We start from the raw sequence: 20,029 nt of genomic DNA, 5'->3' as shown, positions 1-20,029 counted from the left end.
CAGAATCTTTCACACTAGGATCCTGGCTGGAATCTGACCCAGGCCTGGCCGACCCAGTGAGATATGAAGTAAGCTCCTGTCTATCCGGGTTCTTGTGCAGTGGCCTCTACTTCACCAAGAACATCAGACAACTGGCCTGCACCGCTGTCCTGGACTGAAGGGGCTCAGGGGCCATCTGTCTCCTGGAAAGAGTCAGGGCCCTGTGAAGAAGCTGGTGCTGTTATTACAGGCTGGGCAGCCCTAGCTGTGGACAGAGGACACCCCTTCACCAGCAGGTAGCTCCATTTTGGGGAGACATGCAGCCCTGTGGGCCTTGGCAGGGAGGAGAGGTGCCACACACTCCTCTTACCTGCAGAGGTCCCGTTGTTGGCAATGTAGGTGGCCAGGTCGATCCGTTTACTGTCGATGTACAGGTCTCTCATGCACCCTACGAAGTCCCTGTGACTCACTGGGAAGTTCTCAGGCAGATTGGGCACCCCTCCAAGGAGCAGCGGCCCTGTGAGGTCCAGGGACCTGTGGGAAGAGAAGGTCTGTAAAAGATGTTTCCCTGCAGTGCTCCAGGCCCCATCCAGCCCCACGCTGCTCAGTCGCCTGCAGTTCGGCAGCTGGCAGATATAACCAGTCGGGGGTGGAAGCCATAAAAGAGGCCCCATTCTTGGCATCCACAGCCATGGGAATGAGGCAGATGCTCCATACCCAGGCGCTGTACCTACGTCGTGCATGAAGGACATCACATTATACTGGGAGGCCAACAGTAACTCAGACCTTTTATCCTGTCTGGCCAGCGGGGTGTGCAGGATGTGGGACAAACCAGAGACAACCAGGGCTGTGGGAGACCTCTGGCTGCAGGGCCACCCCAGCTCAAGGGTGGTGGGAGCATCGTAGGCTCCTTCCTGCCAGGCCTTGGTGAGCCCAGAGCACATTATCCCTGAATCTGAGTCCCTCCCTCACCCCGCTGCAGGGAGCGGCAGGCCCTCAGGGCACTCACTTCTTGGAGCTGGACTGTGTGCCCTCTGCGGCGCAGGAGTAGTTCCCAATCTCACTCCCGAACTGCAGCGCCATGGGTGCATCGCATTCATCCACCGTCAGGATGGCCACCTTGTCCTTGGACGGGCCCTGCACCACCCCCAGGGAGCCAATCTTGGGCTGAAACCAAGAAAACAAGGAGTTAGTGAGGGGCTTCCCGCGGCAGCAGCTCCTTCAGCACAAGGCAATGCACCAGATCCAACGACCCTGCAGGGGGCCACAGTGCCGAGCAGGAGCTCAGGAGCTCAGCCAATTACAGCGCAGGGTTTTTTTGTACCCCATCCTTCTTGAGCTGCTGCAAGGTGCGCGAGAGATTCCGATCCTCTTTCCAGGCTGATGGCCACCTTCCGATATATGTGAGACAACCCATCCAACCAGGGACCATTAGAACTGACGATGTCACTCCCAGTGCCAACCAATCACTTTTGCTAAGAAGACTCTCGTAGGTTAACTGGGACATTCCAGTTCTCATCCCCCAGCACAGCAGAAGCCCTGCCCCAGCTTGGGAACGGAGAGCAAATGGGATAGGGGCTCCTTATGGCAAGGCGGAGCAGTGGCTACCCAGGGAGTCAGACATAGACACCTGCAAGGGAGCTAGTTAAGGAATTTCCTCCTCAGACTTTACCCAGAATTTCCCTGGTAGCCTCTCTGTCTGCCTCAGATCTGCAGCTCTCTCTGGATGGCCTGCCAGCCTGTAGCCCTTCCACAAAGACAGAAACATTAGCCTCAGCGATGAGCCCTCTGAGTGGGACAAAGAGGGAGAGGAGACGGGTCTCCTGGCTAGGGGAATCAGACCCAGAAAGATGGGTGCCTATTTCAGAAAGCCGAATCAGGGCTTGAAAGACAGGAAAGCGGGCACCTCCCTAAAAAATTAAGTTCCTCCTGCTCTGGACACCCCCAGCCCCCCAAACTTCTCTTCTGGAGAAGCTCCACAGTGTTTACAGCTCACCAATTCCAGATCTGCAGCCAGGGAGACAAAGAGGGTAATCCCAGGGAGAGAAAACAAATGCTGGCACGTACCTTGTTGTAGTAGCGGAGCTGAACTGTGTGCCACTGCCCATCACTCACACCCCCAGGCAGGTACGGGGTCACCAAGGTGCTCGACTCACCTGCAAAGCACAGCATTGTTACACGCTGCCAAACAGATGGATGCCGGCATGCACAAGGGAGCAGTGAAGTGATGAGGGTGTGAGCTGTGCATCCACAGGGCCACACCCATTCCCCAGCAAACAGCTCCCCTGCACACCTTGTCAGCCACACGTGCGTGCCGGTGGAGTCACACACTCACACACAAGTACACACATCCACCTGCACCCGTACCAACAACTGAGATTCATGCGTTTTAAGGCCAGAACAGACAACTGTGGCCAGCTAATCTGAGCTCCTGTATAACCCCGGCCACAGGACTGCCCAGAATTAATTCCTGCTTCATGTCCAAGAGCTATGGCTACACTCGAGCAAATCCCTCGGAAAAACAACCCAAACGCTCCCAGGAACGGGGAACCAACCTCCACCTTTAGTGCATTGTTCCAATGATTAATCACCCTCACAGTTAAATCTGTGCCTCATTTCTAGCTTGATCAGGTCTAGCTTCAGCTTCCAGCCCCTCTATGGTCAGACTTCTGTTCTCAACGTGGGTACTTTGAGACTGTGATCAAGTCAATGCTTAACGCCCTCTGTGTTTAGCTAAGTAGCTTCATCTCCTCCAGCCTCCCTCTAGAATCCTGCTCTCAGCCCTTTCGCTGTTCTCACAGCTCTCCTCTGAACCTCCTCCCATTTTTCAGCAGCAGCGGTTACATTCACTTGTTGGCTGAACGACAGCAATGGCCCCTCCGAGAAGACAGCTCAGAGACACACACGTCACTGGGCACACAGCAGAGCCCAACAGGCTGGCCCGCTGCCTCCTGAGTCACTGGGGTTACTGTTGTTCTTGGAGTCACATAAAATACGAAGGCGTTTGCTGGGGTATTTCTCTGGCAAGCGGCCTACAAAGAAGCCTACCTTCGCGTTAAGCTTCTTCCCAACTTTCCTGCTGCTGACCTTTAAAAAGAGGAGGGACGTGCCTGCTGCCTAACACCTGAGCCGCCGTGAAAGGAAAGGGAGGCCAGCCAGCCACTGAAATGGGAAAGGGATCAGCTTGCGCTGCACTCTCAGGCGGTTGAGCTGAGGGCTTGGCCATTCAGGGAGGGCATTGGTGAACCAGTGAACAGCATCTGGGGTGCTGGGCTGGGGGAGGATAGACAATGACGCCCCAGGAAGGGGCCGCTGATCTTGGACATGACGGGCCTGCCAGACCCCGCAGGAAGCAAACGGGTAGAAAAGAACCGCCGGAATAGCCCTGAAGTGCAGTCACCCAGAGCCAGGGCATGGGGAGCATCACAGCACAGCTACCTCCCATCCCTGGCTCGTCCAGACCCATCTGGGCACGTCAGCCTCCTGCAGCCCATCGCACAGCTAACCCTGCTCCCAGAGCCTGACCCCATCAAGCTCCCTTTCTACCACTAAGACCTGAGCGGTGCTAGAGCTGCTGCATGTGCATGTCCATGGGGACAGCTGCCTGACCTGCCAGACACCGTTACAGCCACGTGGGGCAGAGCTGTTTCCTTCTGTAACTACTGCATTAGCTGCCTTGCAGCGGATGGGCTTTGCTGAGCTTGACTCCCTTGTGGAGTGTTTACCGCCACTGAAGGACCCCGAGCGGCCGTGTGGTTGGGGTGTCGTCATGCAGGGTACCAAGCTGGCTTTAAACCACGGCTCAGAAACCAGGGCTTGAGGGGGGCATTGTTCACGTTTACCCAATGTATCGAAACAGCCCACGGTTTCCTCTTTCCAGTGCCAGGCCCTTTACCCTGGGGCACTGCAACAAAAACGGGCTGTCCCAGTCCCTTCGCATTTCATCTGCCTGGAACGTACGCGACCGTTAGTTCCTACTCACCTCTGCCTGCGCTCACGCCCACGTCTCCCCTCCTCCCCCTTCCACGGCAATGACCTGCGCACGCACTACGCGAGGTCCCTTCCAGGCCTAGCGCCCTCCGATTCCATGATGTCACCACCACTTGCTGCGCATGTCTATGCCTGCACTCACCTGCACACCCCCACTGGATGCTCCTGCAGACGCGCACAATCCTATGCACACACAGCTACCACCATGCACAACCACCCTCCTGCCATCTCCAATGGGCGCCACACACACAGGTGTGCACTCCCTCTCTCGTGCCCGTGTGGCTGGGCACACACGCCTGCTTCCCCACGCTCACACGCACGGGAGGAGAGGCCCTCGTGCAAGCTGCTGCTACAGCCCCAGGGCCCTGGGAGGTGGGCGCCCGCACCTGTGGAGTATTTCAGCTGCACCTGCCCGTCGATGATTTCCAGGGCTAGGAAGTCATGCTTCTCGTTCAGGCGCCCATTGTAGAGCAGGAGGCCGCTGCGCTCCAGGGTGGCGAACCTGACGCAGAGAGCAGAGCACAGAGCCTGAGCATGGGCTCAGACAGGACACCGGGGGTTAACAGCCATGATGCAGCCATTCTATGCTCCCCTTCAGCGGGACCCAGCCAGGAACCCCCGGGACAGCACTTGCCAGGGTGTATTTACCCACGGCAACGTGCATTTTGTCCGCGCCCGCAGGGCTGCAGGAAGCGCTGGATGCCAGCACACAAGCACAGGCTGGCTGCTGGTTCCAAGCGGCGACCAAACTCCCTGCTAGAAGGGCTGTGTATTCCCACCAGGACACACTCCTGAGGAGGAGGCGGAAGCACGGCGGTCCCTGGGGCACCCTGCAGGGGATGGGCAGGCTGGGAACAACGGCAGATGGTGCTCCAGGGGGACGTACCCCTCCCACAGAATGGGAGATCGCAGCAGCAGCTGGCACGTTTCCCCTGTTCCAGTGCTTGAGCAGGGGCAATGAGAGGCACTCTGGAGAGAGAGCCCACCCAGGCCCCAGGCAGCCCAACCAGCCGGGCTCCCAAGAGGAGCTGAGGGCCAGGGGCAGCCGAGGGCAGTAGCTGCAAGGAGCGTTTCGCTGCACATCCCGGGAGCGAAGGGCTCACAGCCTGCAATGCTTCACAGGCCTGGGGCTGGGCAGGAGCAAGGCACTGCAGGGGAGGGCACTGCGCTGGGCACTTCAGCAATTCACTGGATAGGTGGGTACTGGGGCGTGCCCATGGGTGGGGGGCATGAGGCACTTCACAGGAGCCTTTGCACAGCCTGCCCACTCAGGTGCTCTGGCAGGGCCCTGGGCTGGGGAAGTCCTTGGCTGGTGGGGCCTGTGTGCTCTGGCAGATCTGGGCATACACGCCACCCCCCTCAGAGGGCAGCACGCACCCCAGAAGGCAGCAGGACTTACGAGAGGGAGAGGGTGAGGTGGAATCTCTGGCGCAGCCCCCGGAACATGACAAAGGACTTGGGCGGGAAGGAGCGTGCGGAGACTTCGCAGTAGGGCTTCTCGAAGCCCCCGGAGGGGCACTGGCACTGGAAGCCGCCATCGGGAGAGTTGGAGCAGGTGCCTCCGTTCCTGCACACGCCAGGGAGGCAGCGCCCCGCGCGGCTGTCGACCTCGCAGTTGTCCCCTGTTGGGGAAGAGAACAGAACAAGGGGCTCAGGACTCTACCTGAAGCAAGGAGCCTGAAGCGGGTGCTCCCAAGAGAGCCCATCCCAAGTGGGGCTCCCAGCAGTAAGGGACTGTCCCTGCCCCAAACTGCCTGGCCAGGAGCCTGCCAGGCTGGGGGACAGCTGAACAAGGCTGTTCCACACAGCGGTACGAGCCTCTGACAGCAGCACAGGGCTGCCCCCTTTCCACTCCCCAAGCCCCAGGCCTAGGCTGAGCCTGCGCTGGGTACCTGGTCCTACTGGGCCATGTAACGCGTCTCCTCAGACGCCCTCCCTGACTGAGGGTCACACAGCACTGGGCCCAGCAGCCGCAGCGCCAGTTCCCTGCTCTCCAGCATCCTCACGCGGGCCAGTCTTGCCCTGTCATGCCAAGGGACGGTGCATGAAACTCACAGCCACTGGCACCAGGACCAACATGACCCAAGGATGGCCAGTGCAGGAGCCGTCACACTGCCCTGTGGGAACAGGACAGACCTGCAGTGCTGTCTGTTCTCACCCCCTAATGGAGGGGCATTATTCACATCCCCGGGAGACACCTAAAGGCCTCCACCAGTTCAGTGGTGCCCATCCCCTGCACCCAGAGGCATCGCCCAGTGCTGGGCCTGACACAGCTGGGCATGACTGCGGGTGCCAGGTGTGCGGCTGAGCTGTATGGACATAAGAATGGCCACACTGGGTCAGCCTGAAGGTCCATCTAGCCCAGTATCTTGTCTTCTGACAGTGGCCAATGCCAGATGCTCCGGAGGGAGCGAACAGAACAGGAAGTCATTGAGCGACCCCTCTCCTGTCATCCATTTCCAGGCTCTGACAAACAAAGGCCAGGACACCATTCCTACCCATCCTGGCTAATAGCCACTGATGGACGTAACCTGCACGAAATTACCCTTTTCTGAGCCCTATTGAAGTCTTAGCCTTCACAACCTCCTCAGACAAGGGGAGCCACAGGCCTGCCATGCTCTGTGTGAAGAAAAACTTCCCTTTGCTAGTTTAAACCGGCTACCCGTTAATTTCATTTGGCGATCACATATGGCAGGATTCCTGCTGAGCTGGGAGCTCCCTCCAGATCCCAGCAGAAGCACAGGGCAGGTTTTTGCTCATCAGCCCAGCCATCACCCTAAGGAAGGGGTGTTTCCAAGCCCCACCTGTGGCCTCCAGTCCTCGGGGGACTTTCCTGCCCCAGATCCAGGACAGTCCACACTGCAGTGCTACAGCCAAGTCAGTCCAGTGCAGACAGCAGAGCCTGTAGGCAGCTGCTCAAGGCTCGCCTTCACCCTTCCTAATTGCCACAGGGATGAGTGTGGAACCTCCTAAGGTTATGAATGTGGAGCACTGGTTCTCCAGCCCAATGGGGCTGCAGGAAGGTTGCTCTGGGCTTTGAGTCCTTCCACCCCGAGCTGAAATGCATCCGTCTTCTGGGCTGCCAATACTGCTGCCAGGGCTAGTTGCAATCCCATAGACTGGAGAGGGGAACAGCCTGGAGTGGGGTGTTTGCTGCCCTCCAATGACTTTGCACACCATAGCTCTGACAGACACTCTGACAGAGCCTCCCAGCTCAAGCTTCCATCTGCCTGCCCCCAACTGCAGAAGGTCTCTCATAAATCTTCCCTTCTTGCTCTTGTGCGGCAGACCTGGTGCCAGACCCACCCTGAAGCACAGCCAAGCGATCCAGGTGCAGGTATGGGGGTGGGGGCAGCCACAGGCAACCCTAACACGGAGAGTCTCAGGGACCGTGACACAGCTCTTCTGGCCAATAGGAGCTGTGAGAATGTGCTGTGGGCGGGGGCAGCCCACCCTGTCCCTGTCCCTAAAGGAGGTTCGTCCACAACCGAGAAGCCACCAGCGGTCTCTGCTTGGAGAGGAGTGGGCCCAATAAAAGGGAGGTTGCAGGCCAGAAGCGAAGGGCATCGGCAGAGCTGGATGGAGTCCCAGGAAAGCAGTGAAGGAGGCTGCAGGTCTGGGCTGCGGTACACGAGCAGAGCCTTGCTGGGACCAGAAGTAGAGCAGCTGGCGATGGCCCGAGCGGCACTGGCTGCACAGCACGTGGGCCCACTACTGGAGCAGGAGGGGGTAGTCAGTGCAGGTCACGATGGCAAAGACTGGGCAGAGCTGTGAGGAAACTGTGCGATTTCACTGGCATGGGCCCAGCCCCAGTTCCTGATTTTAATCTGTTGCTGTGGCAGCCGTCTGGGGAGTAAAGCGCACAGGTCACCGCTCTCAGGGAGCCAGGGTGGGACGGGCTCAGTGCCCCTGAGTGCAGGGGAGCCGGCAGCCTGCGCAGACCCCTGGGCTAGGTCAGGGGAGGGGCTGACTGTGTGTTCAGAAGAGGCGGGGCGTTGGTGGAAGGGGCGGGGCCTTAGTGAAAGGGGCAGGACCATGGGTAGCTAGACCTCAGAGCCACGCAGAGCGGTGCTCTGGCAGCAATTTAAAGGGCCTGGAGCTCTGGCCACTACTTTAGTAGCAGCAGTGGCAGCCGGGAGCCCCTGACACCTTTGAATCACTGGGCTCTGGGACAACTGCCTCCTTACCCTTCCACCCTGGCGGTGGGCCTGCCTGAGTAACAGCACCTGGGTTACCACAGAGAACCCAATCCAGAGACAGGAACCCAGGACACAGGAGGCCTGGCTTTTAGTCCAGTCACCGTACGAACTGGGGCTGTCATTATGAACCACCCATGTAAATGCCACCAACTGGACTCTCGGGTGGCAGGCTCAGCAGAAAGGCCAGGAGCTGCACAAGCGCTGGATTGGGGCTGCAATCCTGCACTGGCCATGGGCGGAGGGGCCAAATGACCGAGTGAGTCTTTGCCATCTCGGCTTCCTGTGCTGTTCCGTCGAGGTCTGTCACACATACGCTGCCAGAGAAATAAGGCAGGCAAGGGAAATATCTTCTGTTGGAGCAACATCTGTGGCTGAAAGAGACAAGCTTGTGACCGACAGAGCAACTCAAGCTCGCCTCCCTCCCCAACAGAAGCTGGTCCAGTAAAAGCCACATTATGTCACCTGCCTTGTCTCTCTAATAGCCTGGGACAGACACAGCGACAAGTGAATGCACTGTTGTCATTTGCCAGGTGGCCACTGGGTGGCACTACCTGCCAGTCGAGGCCAAGGCTGTAACTCCAACAAGGCCCTAAGAGATCACTTGTCCCATCATTCAGACAAGCTGAATTCTGCCAAGGTCACTGAGGCAGGAAATGTCAGTCCCCCTGGGGTCTCTTGCTGCTGCCTGTGGCTATGGCAAGGGAACGCAAAACCCCGAGGTTAGAGGGGACGAGTCCCGGGCTCTTTCAATATTCCCAGTAGCTACCGGAGCACACAGGGTTTTATGGCACCGCCGGCAACCCCTGCAAACTCTTACTTGACGATGCACGTCTAGCACTGCAGACAGGAGCTCACAAACTTGCTTGGGTCACTGATGCAACAAGTCCAGCTCTCTGAGCCTCGCTTCATAGGAAAACCAGCCACAGGTCTGAGAACGGGACGCCTCTGCCCAAGGAGGCTGGAAGCGGCTCCAGCTGCACGAGGGGACAGGACCTGTGGGTGACCTACTGTGGGGCATCTGCAGAGCTGTACGGGGAGAGCTGAGGGCTGGATTAGCCAAGGAGCAGGTGCATCAGCAGAGCAGTACTGGGAATCTCCCCCGCCCCCTTTCCCTGGAAATACTCAGGGCTCCAGTCGCAGGGTTGTGTGTGCACGCACTGTATCAGTTCTGCTACGAAGAACCCCCACCCCCAGCCATGCCGTGCAGCCCCACGCTCAGCAGCACTGCTGGCACAGCGGCTCCGGGCACACCGTACAGCGGAGCTAACGGAGGAAGCTGGGTCTCCTCTCTTCAACAGGAAATTCCTTTTCCAATGACACTGGGAAGACCAAGCTCAACAGGCTCCCTTTCCCCCTAGGGCAAGCGGCCTGTAATTCCCAGAGTCCTGGGACAGCTCCAGGGAAGGTCTTTACAGTGGTTGGCTCAGACCCTCAAAGATGTCTGCGCTCCTAACTTGCACTGCTGTCCGCGAGAGTCTGGCCGTCGCCCCCAGAAGGAGCTGGACCTGTGACCTAGTGTTGTGATTGTCAAGCTGGTACAACACCAGGTTGGAGAGCACCAACTTCATCTACCCATGCAGCAGGCTCCCCTCCCACGTTCCCTGCCCCTGTGCCTCAGCCCTGCCCTGAAGGGACTCTGTCCTCAAGGGGTGAGGAACTGACTTGATGACCTCTCTGGGCTGAGCTTCCCCACAGGCGGTGATTAGCACCAGCCCGAGTGAGCCTGTAGGAACCAGGTCAGTCCCTACACTCTCCCCCATAGGACCTGGCCACAATTACTGCTGCAGCTGCCCTGGAGCCTGACTGGAACAGCTGGGCTGCTGTGAGGCCCTGTCTCCCTTCCCGCCAGTCCCTAGAAGCGCCAGGCCCACTGGAATGGCAGCACTGTCTCTCATTCCATGCCCCCCAGCCAGCCGCGCCCCTTTTAGCCAGGCTGTCTCTCATGACCCCATAGGGACACGGTCCCTGACATGTGCTTCGACCAGAGAGAACAGCCCAGCTGTTCCAGCGGCGTAGCACCAGCCGCCACCTGGCCCTTGGGAATCCCCACACCTGACATCTGCAGGCTAAGCCCCGACAGCTGCCAAGGGAGCCCTTGCTGACACCCCACCGTGAGGATGGGGATTCCCCGCACACCTCCCCTGCCTGTAGTAAGGTTGCAGTGTCAGTTCCCTCTGCTGTCTGCCCCCACCCCGTCTCCTTTCTACCACAGGTCAAGGCCGAGCCAGGCAGCTATCAGAGGGGAGGAGCCATCTCTTTAAATCTAGGAGCAGGCAGCCGTGGGAGCCAGAGCACCTTTTCATTGCTTTCACTTCTGAGACACCCTCTCTGTGACAGGCTCTTCCCCTGAGAGAGGACGGAGAGGAAGGAGGCAACAGTCATGTTTTATTCATCCCACCTGCAGGGCTGGAAGCTCCCTGCCCTCCTCCCCAAGTGGTCACAGGCTGCAGAGCAACTAGGAGTCCAGTGCTCGGAGCCTGAGGCTTTCTGCTCTCACCTCTCGGTCTGGCTCTCCTGTGCGGTATCTGTCTGCTACACCGGCCCTTGCCTCACCCAACAGCAATTGTCTGCACCCCCACCCAAGACTGCAGCTGGAGCATCTCCAGGGAACGCGGCCGCAACTGCTGTTTGCTTCCCGCCCCACACTAGCCCCAGCCTCCTTGTGCTGCAGGAGTGCGATCAGGGCCCGGCCCCAGAAACCATTTCTGGGAGCTGACATCCAGCCTAGGAACTGCCTGGGCCCATTGCACAGGCCTCCCCAGGTGACACACACTGGCAGGAATCAAACAGGCCTTGCGTGGCGTGGAGCTCCATTGCACTGGCACTGCGTTGTGGGGAGCAGCCTGAGTCTAGGGAGCACAGAAGCCCTGGCCTACCCCAGCATCTCTCCCAGTGCCCAGAGATGCAGCACAGACAGTCAGCAGCTCATTACTCCAGGGCAACCAGTGCACACCTGCCAGGTGCAGTGATCTCCCACAGCCCAGCTCTAGGGAAGACCTGGCCTGGACCCTGCTGTCACCCCAGAGGCGTGAGCGGCTGCTGTTATTAGGACCACTAAAACCCTCGGCAGAGAACAAGAGCAAACCCAAGTCGGGAGCGTGGAGCCCAGCAGAAGGCGCAGGTCCTGGAGGGGTGGGTGTAGGCTAGGGACCCCATCCACACAGGCGCATGAGCAGGCTGGAGAGACGCTCTGGGGAAGGAAAGGGCGAGAGAAATGGGCCAGGGCGACCCCTGTGCATGAGGGAGAAGGACCAGAGCTAAGAGCAGGAGGGTGAGAGCCCTGGGCACAGCCATGGCCCTGACCACATCCCGCAACAATTTCTGGGAGCTGTACCCCAACGCACGCACACAGGCGCTGGCTGGCTGGGGCCACCTGCCGGGCCTTCGCCGCACACTGACCCCTCTCCCCAGTCGCTGGCTGAGCTATGCTTGCCCATGAAGGCTTTGGCCAGCCCAGAGGATGCTGCTTAGAGCTGGGCTCAGGCCACAGAGCACTTCCAGAGAGCCTGGGGGGAGCAGCCTCTTCCCACTGTGTCTTTTTGAGGCTCCCAGAGCCTCGCAGGGACACCCCCTCCCTGCAGCAGGTCAGCTGCTTGTGGGGGATGGGAGCTGGTGGGGAAATGATGGGAGCCGAGCTCATTAACCCCTCTGCCGGGGTCTGTTCGCATCTGAACGCGGGGGTTAATGACTGCTGGCTTTGCTTATCTCACCAGTCACTCTGCTCGCAGCCCTGCCATCTGTTCTGCCCCACCCCCACAGCAGCACTTCCCAGCTGAGACAGCCTCCCTCCACCGCTGGCCACAGGCTCCCTTCCCACCTCTCCATGCAGCAAGCCCAGGGCCAGCTTAGGAGGCCGATGCTTCTGCTAGTCCAACCCTGGTGTCTCTCCCTGTGTCCCTCACTCCTGGCCAAGAGCATCCCCCTACTGCAGCCCTGGGCTCCCCACACCACACTGCTCAGCCTGGCCTGAGCCCCTCAGCTACTCCAGGCCTGACCCAGCCCCTCACTGCTCTAGCAGGGCTCCCCAGGCCAGTCCCAGTACTGCAGTGTGGGCTCCTGTCACTAGGCACAGAGCCACATCTCATAGCCTCTGCACCCCCCACCTTCATGACGGACAGCACGACCCGACCTCTCCGTCCCCTCCCACGCAGCACGGGGGCTGGTGGATCTGGAGCGACGCTTGGCCCCAGCATGTCCCCTGTGCAATATGCCATGCGCCCACCAGCCTCCTATGAGTGGCTTCCTCCCACCTGCTGGCTCGGCCAGATGCTGATGAACTGTCTGTCTGGGGCGGGCACTAGGCCTGGGGGTCCCTGCCAGCAGGACTGTGACTGTCACAGGCTGCAGCCTCTGTCACCAGCTTCCCCAGTGCAGACTTCAGCAACGGCTCCAAGGGGCAGGCTCCATAGCAGTTGGATTCCCCCTACCCCATGATATGAAACTGCCTGACTGGTCCACGGCCAGGAGCGGGGAAAGCTCCAGCCACTGCCGAGCTGAGGGCAGATTCCATGTGTGGAAGGCACCAGGGTGTCACCCTGGCAGCCCAGAACCTCTGGGGCTTTGTAGACAGGAGCAAAGCCCGTGAGAGCAGGAGCAGAAACCGTTCTTCGTCACTTCCCAGCCCCTGGGAAAGTGGGGTTCTGAGCTAGGGTGACCACGTCTCCCCGGCCACATATGGGACACGGGAGAATGATGCCATCCCAGCGAAAATGAGACGGACGGTCACCGAGGTGGAAACAGGCGGTGGATGCCCTGTGCTGGGGGTGACTTGGCGCAGTGCAGGTCCGTCTCCCCCGAGCGGGGGGAATCTAGGCAGCAGCAGCGCTGCCGTGTGCGTCTGGCGCCGGCTCCCCGCAGCCGGGGGAAGTTGGGCGACTAGTGAAAAGGTGGAACACGGGGCAGTCAGCCCCTTTGGCAGAATAAATCAGGACACTGGGATGGTGCCCAAAATATGGGGATGTCCAGCCCAGAACAGGACAGATGGTCACCCTATTCTGAGAAGGCAAGTGAGCAAAGAGGAGGGAGTCTCCTCTCTGTGGAGTAACCCCCAAATCCCCACTTCCTGCAGACAGTGCTAGGCCAAGGCACTTGGCTTTAGTCACAGGATTTCAGCCCTGTTGCAAAGAGATGGGAGCTTGGCTGGCATGGACTCCCTTGCCAGGCCTGGGGCACGGCCTTTTGGATCGAGAGCCTCCTGCCCTGGTTACACTGGCAAACCACCAGTGAAGTCACTGGGGGACACTTACAAACTCAAAGCTGCAGAATCTGCTGGATTTGCAGCCCTTTGCAGGCGATTCCTCAGGAGCGAGGAGGCGAGGTGTCCTGGTCCATACAGCACCATGAAAACACAGCGGTTTCTGTGGGACGAGGGCAGCAGCCTGGCGCAGAGGGTTTATCAGCCCCATACCACACTGCTGAGACACCTCCTCCCAGCGGCCTTCTCTAGGGCTTTGCCTACACTCCCTCTTGCCCATTCAGGCAGACAGGGGCTGGCAGACCCACACCCGGTCCCCATTCTGGATGGATGAAGGGTTAAGCTGAGCCAAGCAGAATTGCTCCTGTGGCTCTAATGAGCCACTCCCAGCCAGACTCTGACACACACTGCAAGGGGCCATTTCAGATACAAAAGCCACAGCCAACCAGCCCTATTTGGCTCCTTCACAGAGCGAAGAAGCAGGACTGTTACTGCTGGAAAGGGGTGTAGCAAGGACAACAGACAGCAGAGCCTCTTCCCCACCATATCCTCCTAGGAGGGGCTGATGGAGCAGGACCCAGCACCACACTGCGCTTCCCTCCCCCTCAGCAGGGCTCAGGCCCTTACCTGTGAAGTGCTGGCGGCAGACACAGGTGAAGCCCCCCTCCCTGCGGGTGCAGATGCCCCCATTCTGGCAGGGGTTGGAGTAGCACAGGTTGATCTCGGTTTCACAGTAGTCCCCGGTGAAGCCCTGGGGGCAGCGGCAGCGCAGGCCAGCAATGGGGTGAATGGGCCGGAAGAGGGTGGACGGGGAGGCGATGAAGGGGGCGGAGCTGTCGAACTTGAGCACCGAGATGCACTTCATGTAGTTCTGGCAAGGCTCCCGCAGGCAGACGTTGTCGTCGAAGGGCAGCACCTCCAGCATGGAGACCGCGGTCAGGGCCATGCGCTTCATGTACAGCTGCTCCTGGAGCTCCTCGGAGCTGAAGAAGTGCCCGCCATGGGGAGCCAGCGCCGAGAAGCTGACGTTCAGCACCGAGCCGCCCACGTCCGTGTCATTCTGGATGTTGAAGATGAAGACGTCCTCCTTGGGGGTGGCCAGCACTGTGGCCACGCCCTCCAGGAAGCTGGTGAGCAGCGGCGAGAGGAAGCGTTCCTGCCACATGTTTTCCAGCCGCACCGTGATGCTGTTGGCCAGCATGTCCTCCGTGATGACAATGATGCGCAGGACACACTGGGCTGTCACGCTATGGATCCCATCTGCAGGAGAGAGGATGGAAACCTTAGTGCATGGCAGCTCTTTGGCTGGGAGATGAGGACATGTGTGGAACAGAACTCCAGAGCTCCCCAGAGCCCACTCCAAGCTTGGCCTCAACCCCATGTCAGACCCATTTTCTGTGGCTACTCCGGCACCTAGAGAGAAATCGCAGCAATGACTTTTGGTGCATGGAGACTGGAGGGGGTTACTGTTTTCAGTGCCTGTAACCCACTTAGCTGAGCCCATGGCCTAGCATTTAACTGGCTATTGAATCCTGTTCATTAACCTGCTTCCACATGTATAATTGTCTATGTTCTACTGATCAGCGTATTAACAACCACCACCGCAGCTGTCAGAGGGAAGCGTCTCTGGCAGTTGAGCAGGGCGGTGTGGGTTGTGGCCTCAGGACGATAGTTTTGAGATAACTGACAGAAAACTAGCCAGCAACAGCGCCAGTTAAATTGACATTGCTACATTTGTGAATTAATTCTCCGCTGGGCGCCAAGGGCAGTTCCACGAGAGTGCTGTTGTTTCAGGCACTCTGCACACTCAGGCAGACCTCGCTGCACTGGTTACACTCAGGTGACATTTGGAAGGTTTCCCTTGCTGCCATCAGAGCTAGATTTTTTTAATGAGAGGTGAGATTCTGGAATAGGGTTCTGTGCCACCCCTTAGAATCACAGAACACACAAGCCCTGGATACATCAACAGCACGACAGAGTATGTACCACACAGGTCACATACTGCCCCAGCACCGGAAGCAGCCTGAGAGCTCATGAAAGCGAGTGAGCAGTAGTGCTGGCTAACAGTGGGGCCAGCCAGGGGAGAGGCTGTGCACGCTGAGGAAGAAGCCTGCACTGGTGTGGTGTGAGCCAGGAGCAGACGACAGGATTTCAGTGTATTCTGGCACTTCTTTCCTTCTGCTTTTCCCTCTATCTCCCCCACCCCATCCCTCTCCATCCCCTTCCTCTCTTCTCCAGGCTCTCAAAGGCTCTAAGCCTGCCTCATTCCTTCCTTCCTCACCACCATCTGCTCCCCCTCTCCTCCTGCTCTTCCTCTCCCAGTTTGCATTGTTTTATTCTCTTTTATCTTTATTGGTCTTGCAAACAAACTTCGGCCCCTGGGATCCTGGTGTGCAGGAGCACATCCATGGTGCCTGCTAAGTTGGCCACCCCTTCTCCCTGGGGCCCAGGCTGCCAGCAACTCGCACACAGCACTTCCCTGACTTCAAATTCAGAGTCATCAGCTGGCCAGATGCTCTGGGGCAGGCCTGCCCCTCGGGAACGGCAGCGGAGAGGGACCGTTCAGCAGTCACCAAGGTGCAGCCAAGGCAATGCAAGCCTCCCTTCAAAGGCCAGCAGGGACGGAGTGGAGTCTTGTCTCAGAACTCCCTGCCCCTGCTCTCCCTGGCAGGGAAAGACGGCACCCAGCAATGCAGACCAGAGAACATAAGGCCGCAAGGCAGGCTCCCAGGACTAATTCTGTTACTGCTCCATTAGTCTGACCTGATTCTCGGGGCCTTTCAAAGCTCCAGATCCTTCACACTGTTCAATTCACCTGGGGATCACTTTCCGTACACTGTACATTCAGCACTGGCTGCCGGCAGCCAACAAAGCTTCCCCCAACTTTCGATTCAGCGTCACTCCACTTTTCCTCCCATGGAAACACACCGAGCAGCCGCAGCACTTCCCTGCCATGCCACACGAGAGTTTAGCACAAGAAGTGCTTAGGACTTCCATACCACAGGGATGAGAAGGTGGGTAGGTAAAGTCGCATTGGGGTTTAGCCACAGAATGAACAAATATAATTGCACAGTTGGGGTTTTTCCACAACAGGGATTAACAGCCTGAAACTTGCAAAATGCCATGGCTTCTTTAACCATCAGGAACGTCCCGAGTCACAGTTTTCCATCCTGCTAACTACCCGACCCTGTAGGAAGCCTGCTGGTACCTGGCCTGGCTGTTCTTAACCTTCCCTGGTGGAGCTGAAGGAAAGTTGGTTTCAGTTACGTCTACACAAGCCTTTTTGTTGGTATAACTTATATTGCTCCAGGGTGTGAAAATACCCCCCCCCCCGAGCCACGTAAGAGGCACCGAGGGAAGTGCTGCTGTGGACAGCGCTGCGTTGGCAGGAGATGGTCCTTCTCGGACATATCTATCTGCCACTCATTGGGGGTGGTTTAATTATGTCGAGGGGTGAGCTACTCCAGTGCTCTTATAGCTGCATCAGCACCGCTGTGTGGCTGTGAGCTCCCTCAGGTAGACGCAGCTTCAAAGTGGTTCTAGTTTTTGAACTAATTGTTCTGTCTGAGACACCAGTGGCTTTGTCAGGAAACACCCCTGATGCCCCCATGTGACCACAAGTCCAGCCCACTTATGCCCCTCACCCATCGAGAGACCCCTCCCTTTCTGCTTTGGGACCTTCTCCCGGAGGGCAGCTCTTCCTCCAATCCCTGCTCCCTGCATGCCACGCTGATTACTGACTTCATCTGAGTTACACTGGGCTGAATCTGACCCTGTTTCTCTCAGGAGTAATCCCCCTTCTGCCTTCCCCTCATGCAGCTCTCTTGTCTCAAGCCAGGAAGCTCGTCAGGGACTGACGCATGCAAGGCTGGCGCTCAGCGAGGAAACGTACACGGCTCCGGGAATCTTTTATACTAATCAACAGAAGACGTACAGTTCCCCATCTGGAGGGACAATCCATCTCCCAACTTACTAGACAGCTGCTCTGGTGCCATTCGGCTCTCTGCCTGCACACATACAAGGTCACGGTCTGTCACAGCACGCGTCCCTCTCGCTTGTCAGCTCCCTGGGAGGGTGCTGTGCAAAGTTCTCCCAGCAGCTGGGCCGAGCTGCACTCAGGTGTCCAACTCAGCACCAAGCACAACACAGACTATGGGAAACTCCAGATTTCAAACCAAACCTTCCTCAGAAACAAGGGTGGCTCTGTGTGAGCCAACATTCACCCCAGCCACAGGATTTATAATGGCTACAATGATGCTTGCCAAGGTGTCACCTGACTGGCCCAGGGGAGGGGACTTGCACCTGAGACCAAGATCAGCCACGCAGCCTCCGATGCTAGAACTCCTTAAAAGTGCTGGGAACTGGATGAAGCCGGTCCCCTGTGAAGACACAACATGCCTACACACTACGGAACCAGTGTCTCTTTCTCTCCATTGCCTCCCTCTCCCCTTTCCCAGCCAGCGCAATCATCTCTGCAAAGCACTGCTCAGAAGAGCCTTGATCGGTGTCCTGGAAGGCGCATTACTCTTCCCGTCAGCGGCAGAAAGATTGGGCCTGACAGGAAAAGGGATTCCGCTGGAACAGCCTCGCACATTTGCTCTCTAATCCACATGACAGTTAAGCGTTTGGTGCCAAGCTCAAGAGATAGCTTGAGGCCCCGGCCCCGGCCTCGGCCCCGGCCCCACCACACAGACAGGAGGCCAGCGCTGATCTCTGACAGAGCTCAGAGTTCAAAGGAATAGTCCTCTTGTCAGGAAAAGCAAAGAGCTGTGAGGGGACTTACGGGGCTGCGCCACTGCGGGTAGGACCTTTTACATGGTCTGTGAGGGAGCCCACCTTGTGCAACTCCTTCTCCTCCGCCCACTCAGCCCTCTGCATCCCCCCAGGGAGCCCCACCCACTGTCACTCCCTTTTCTTAGCCTCCCCTCCATGCCTTGGGGAGCTCCAACAGCAATGGCAGGAGCACTCCCTGACCGTGCCTTTGGACCCTTCGGAGGAGTGGAAATCAACAGTGGGGCCCCCACAGGCCAACACCCTGAACTGCGGAGGAGCTGCAGGTCCCTCAGCACACTCCTCGCCTGTAGGTCCCGGTGCGGAGGCTGTTAGCCCATCAGTCCCTACCATAAGGTTAGAGCCCAGACAGAGGGGGACACATCCTTTCCAGAACTGAGGCCAATGGATTCAGGGTGAAGGGAGGTCTCAAGGTGGGTCTGCTGCAATGCCCTTCCCCCAAGCAATGACATCCTGCGCTGGGATGAACATGCACCAGTGACTGACCTCTCCTTGGAGATTTCAGTGTGGAAGCCTGATGATCTGCCTGAGCTCACACCAGCAGGAGCCTCTGAGATCTGCCCATCAACCCAATTCTGCAGGGTCTCACTGTGTCTCGCAGCCCTGCCTTCCACAACGCACCAACGCATTCCAGCTGAACTCACAGCATCCTGTGCCTCGGGCTGCTGCCCTCACCAGCCCTGCTTTTTCAGGAGTCCCTTTTCCCAGGGGATGCTGCGGTTTGCAGCACCATTAGCATGTGCCCCAAAGGATCGCAGGCCTGCGCAACAACCTCCCCTCGCCCCCCTGCACACGGTCACAAAACTGTGATGCAGGGACTTTCTCCTGCACAACCTGACAGCTAGAGACACAGGACTCTGCTACTCTGCACATGTCCAACTGTCTCATGCCATGTCACCACCCCTGAAGCCATGACACAGCATGGTAGGAAAAGGACCCCTCCTTTGCCCTGAGACTCCTTCCTAGCCTTTTCCTCTTCTGCATACCATGCACAAGAGCAGCGCCTGTGACAGCAGCGGCCCCAGGACAACATGATTGTGATGGAACGGTTCTCTCCAGCAAAAGCGCTTCTGGAGAATAAGAAGTCAAGTCGTTATGCTCTGGCCCATACATCTCCGCTCTCTTTGGGCTTTTATTGATACACCTTTCATATTTCTTCCTGCAGCTGAAAAGTGAAAAAATGAGCTCTCCACAACTCTGCCTATCGATAACCCCAGCTGCCTGCTCTTCTCTGCTATAACCAATCAACTCCTGATCCTCAGCCGGCGAACCAGCTCCGTTAGCAGGACACCACGTCAAAGGCAGGATGAGGCCATTTCCCAAAAGGGAGCTGTCTTAATTACTAGTGTAAGTGCACAGAGCTTTTGGACTCATTACTAAGCGCTGTTCCAGCCACCACATGCTCCTGCTCAGAGAGGCGTCACTGTGTTCTCAGTGGAAGGCTTGGGGGGAATCCAAAAGTCCTTCTTGTTCACGTCAGGGCCTTGTGAAAGGGAGAGGCAGGGTCATGGGCAGTTCTTGGCTCAGGCAGAGCCATTGTATCCCAAGGACAGCACAACAGGAGGGTCCGATCAACGCCTCTCCCCGTATCTGTGCTGCCAGCCCTGCCAAGTGGGATATAATTGCATTTGCTCCCTCCCGCAGTGCTGACATAACCTGGGCTTCTGTGCATTACATACAACCAATGGGCACTGTTGCTGGGATGCGCAAGAGGGCTGACACTCCAGCCAGTCACCCGCAGGTAGCTGCAGTCAGATCTTACTGAGCTCACACGTGAAATGAGTTTGGGGGACTCAATCTAATGCCTGTTCAACAAGGCTTCAGATCATGGACTGCAGCAGTGTCACAAGTGGCCACAGCGGAGGATGTCAGTTTG

General features: G+C 58.1%; 1 protein-coding gene across 1 annotated transcript in view; it reads right to left on the bottom strand.

Annotated features, from left to right (window-relative positions):
• The window catches only part of CELSR3 (cadherin EGF LAG seven-pass G-type receptor 3), a 74,979-nt gene that overhangs the window by 36,943 nt on the left and 18,007 nt on the right, over positions 1–20,029 (bottom strand). The window contains 6 exon segments of the mRNA XM_075004885.1: positions 350–513; positions 989–1,146; positions 2,047–2,135; positions 4,356–4,471; positions 5,369–5,591; positions 13,990–14,622. Of these exon segments, the coding sequence (XP_074860986.1) occupies positions 350–513; positions 989–1,146; positions 2,047–2,135; positions 4,356–4,471; positions 5,369–5,591; positions 13,990–14,622 (1,383 nt within the window).

Source organism: Carettochelys insculpta, chromosome 11 (assembly GCF_033958435.1).
Source record: "Carettochelys insculpta isolate YL-2023 chromosome 11, ASM3395843v1, whole genome shotgun sequence".
NCBI lineage: Eukaryota > Metazoa > Chordata > Testudines > Carettochelyidae > Carettochelys > Carettochelys insculpta.
The sequence above is the reverse complement of the archived record's forward strand: the minus strand, read 5'-3'. Positions and strand labels throughout refer to the sequence as shown.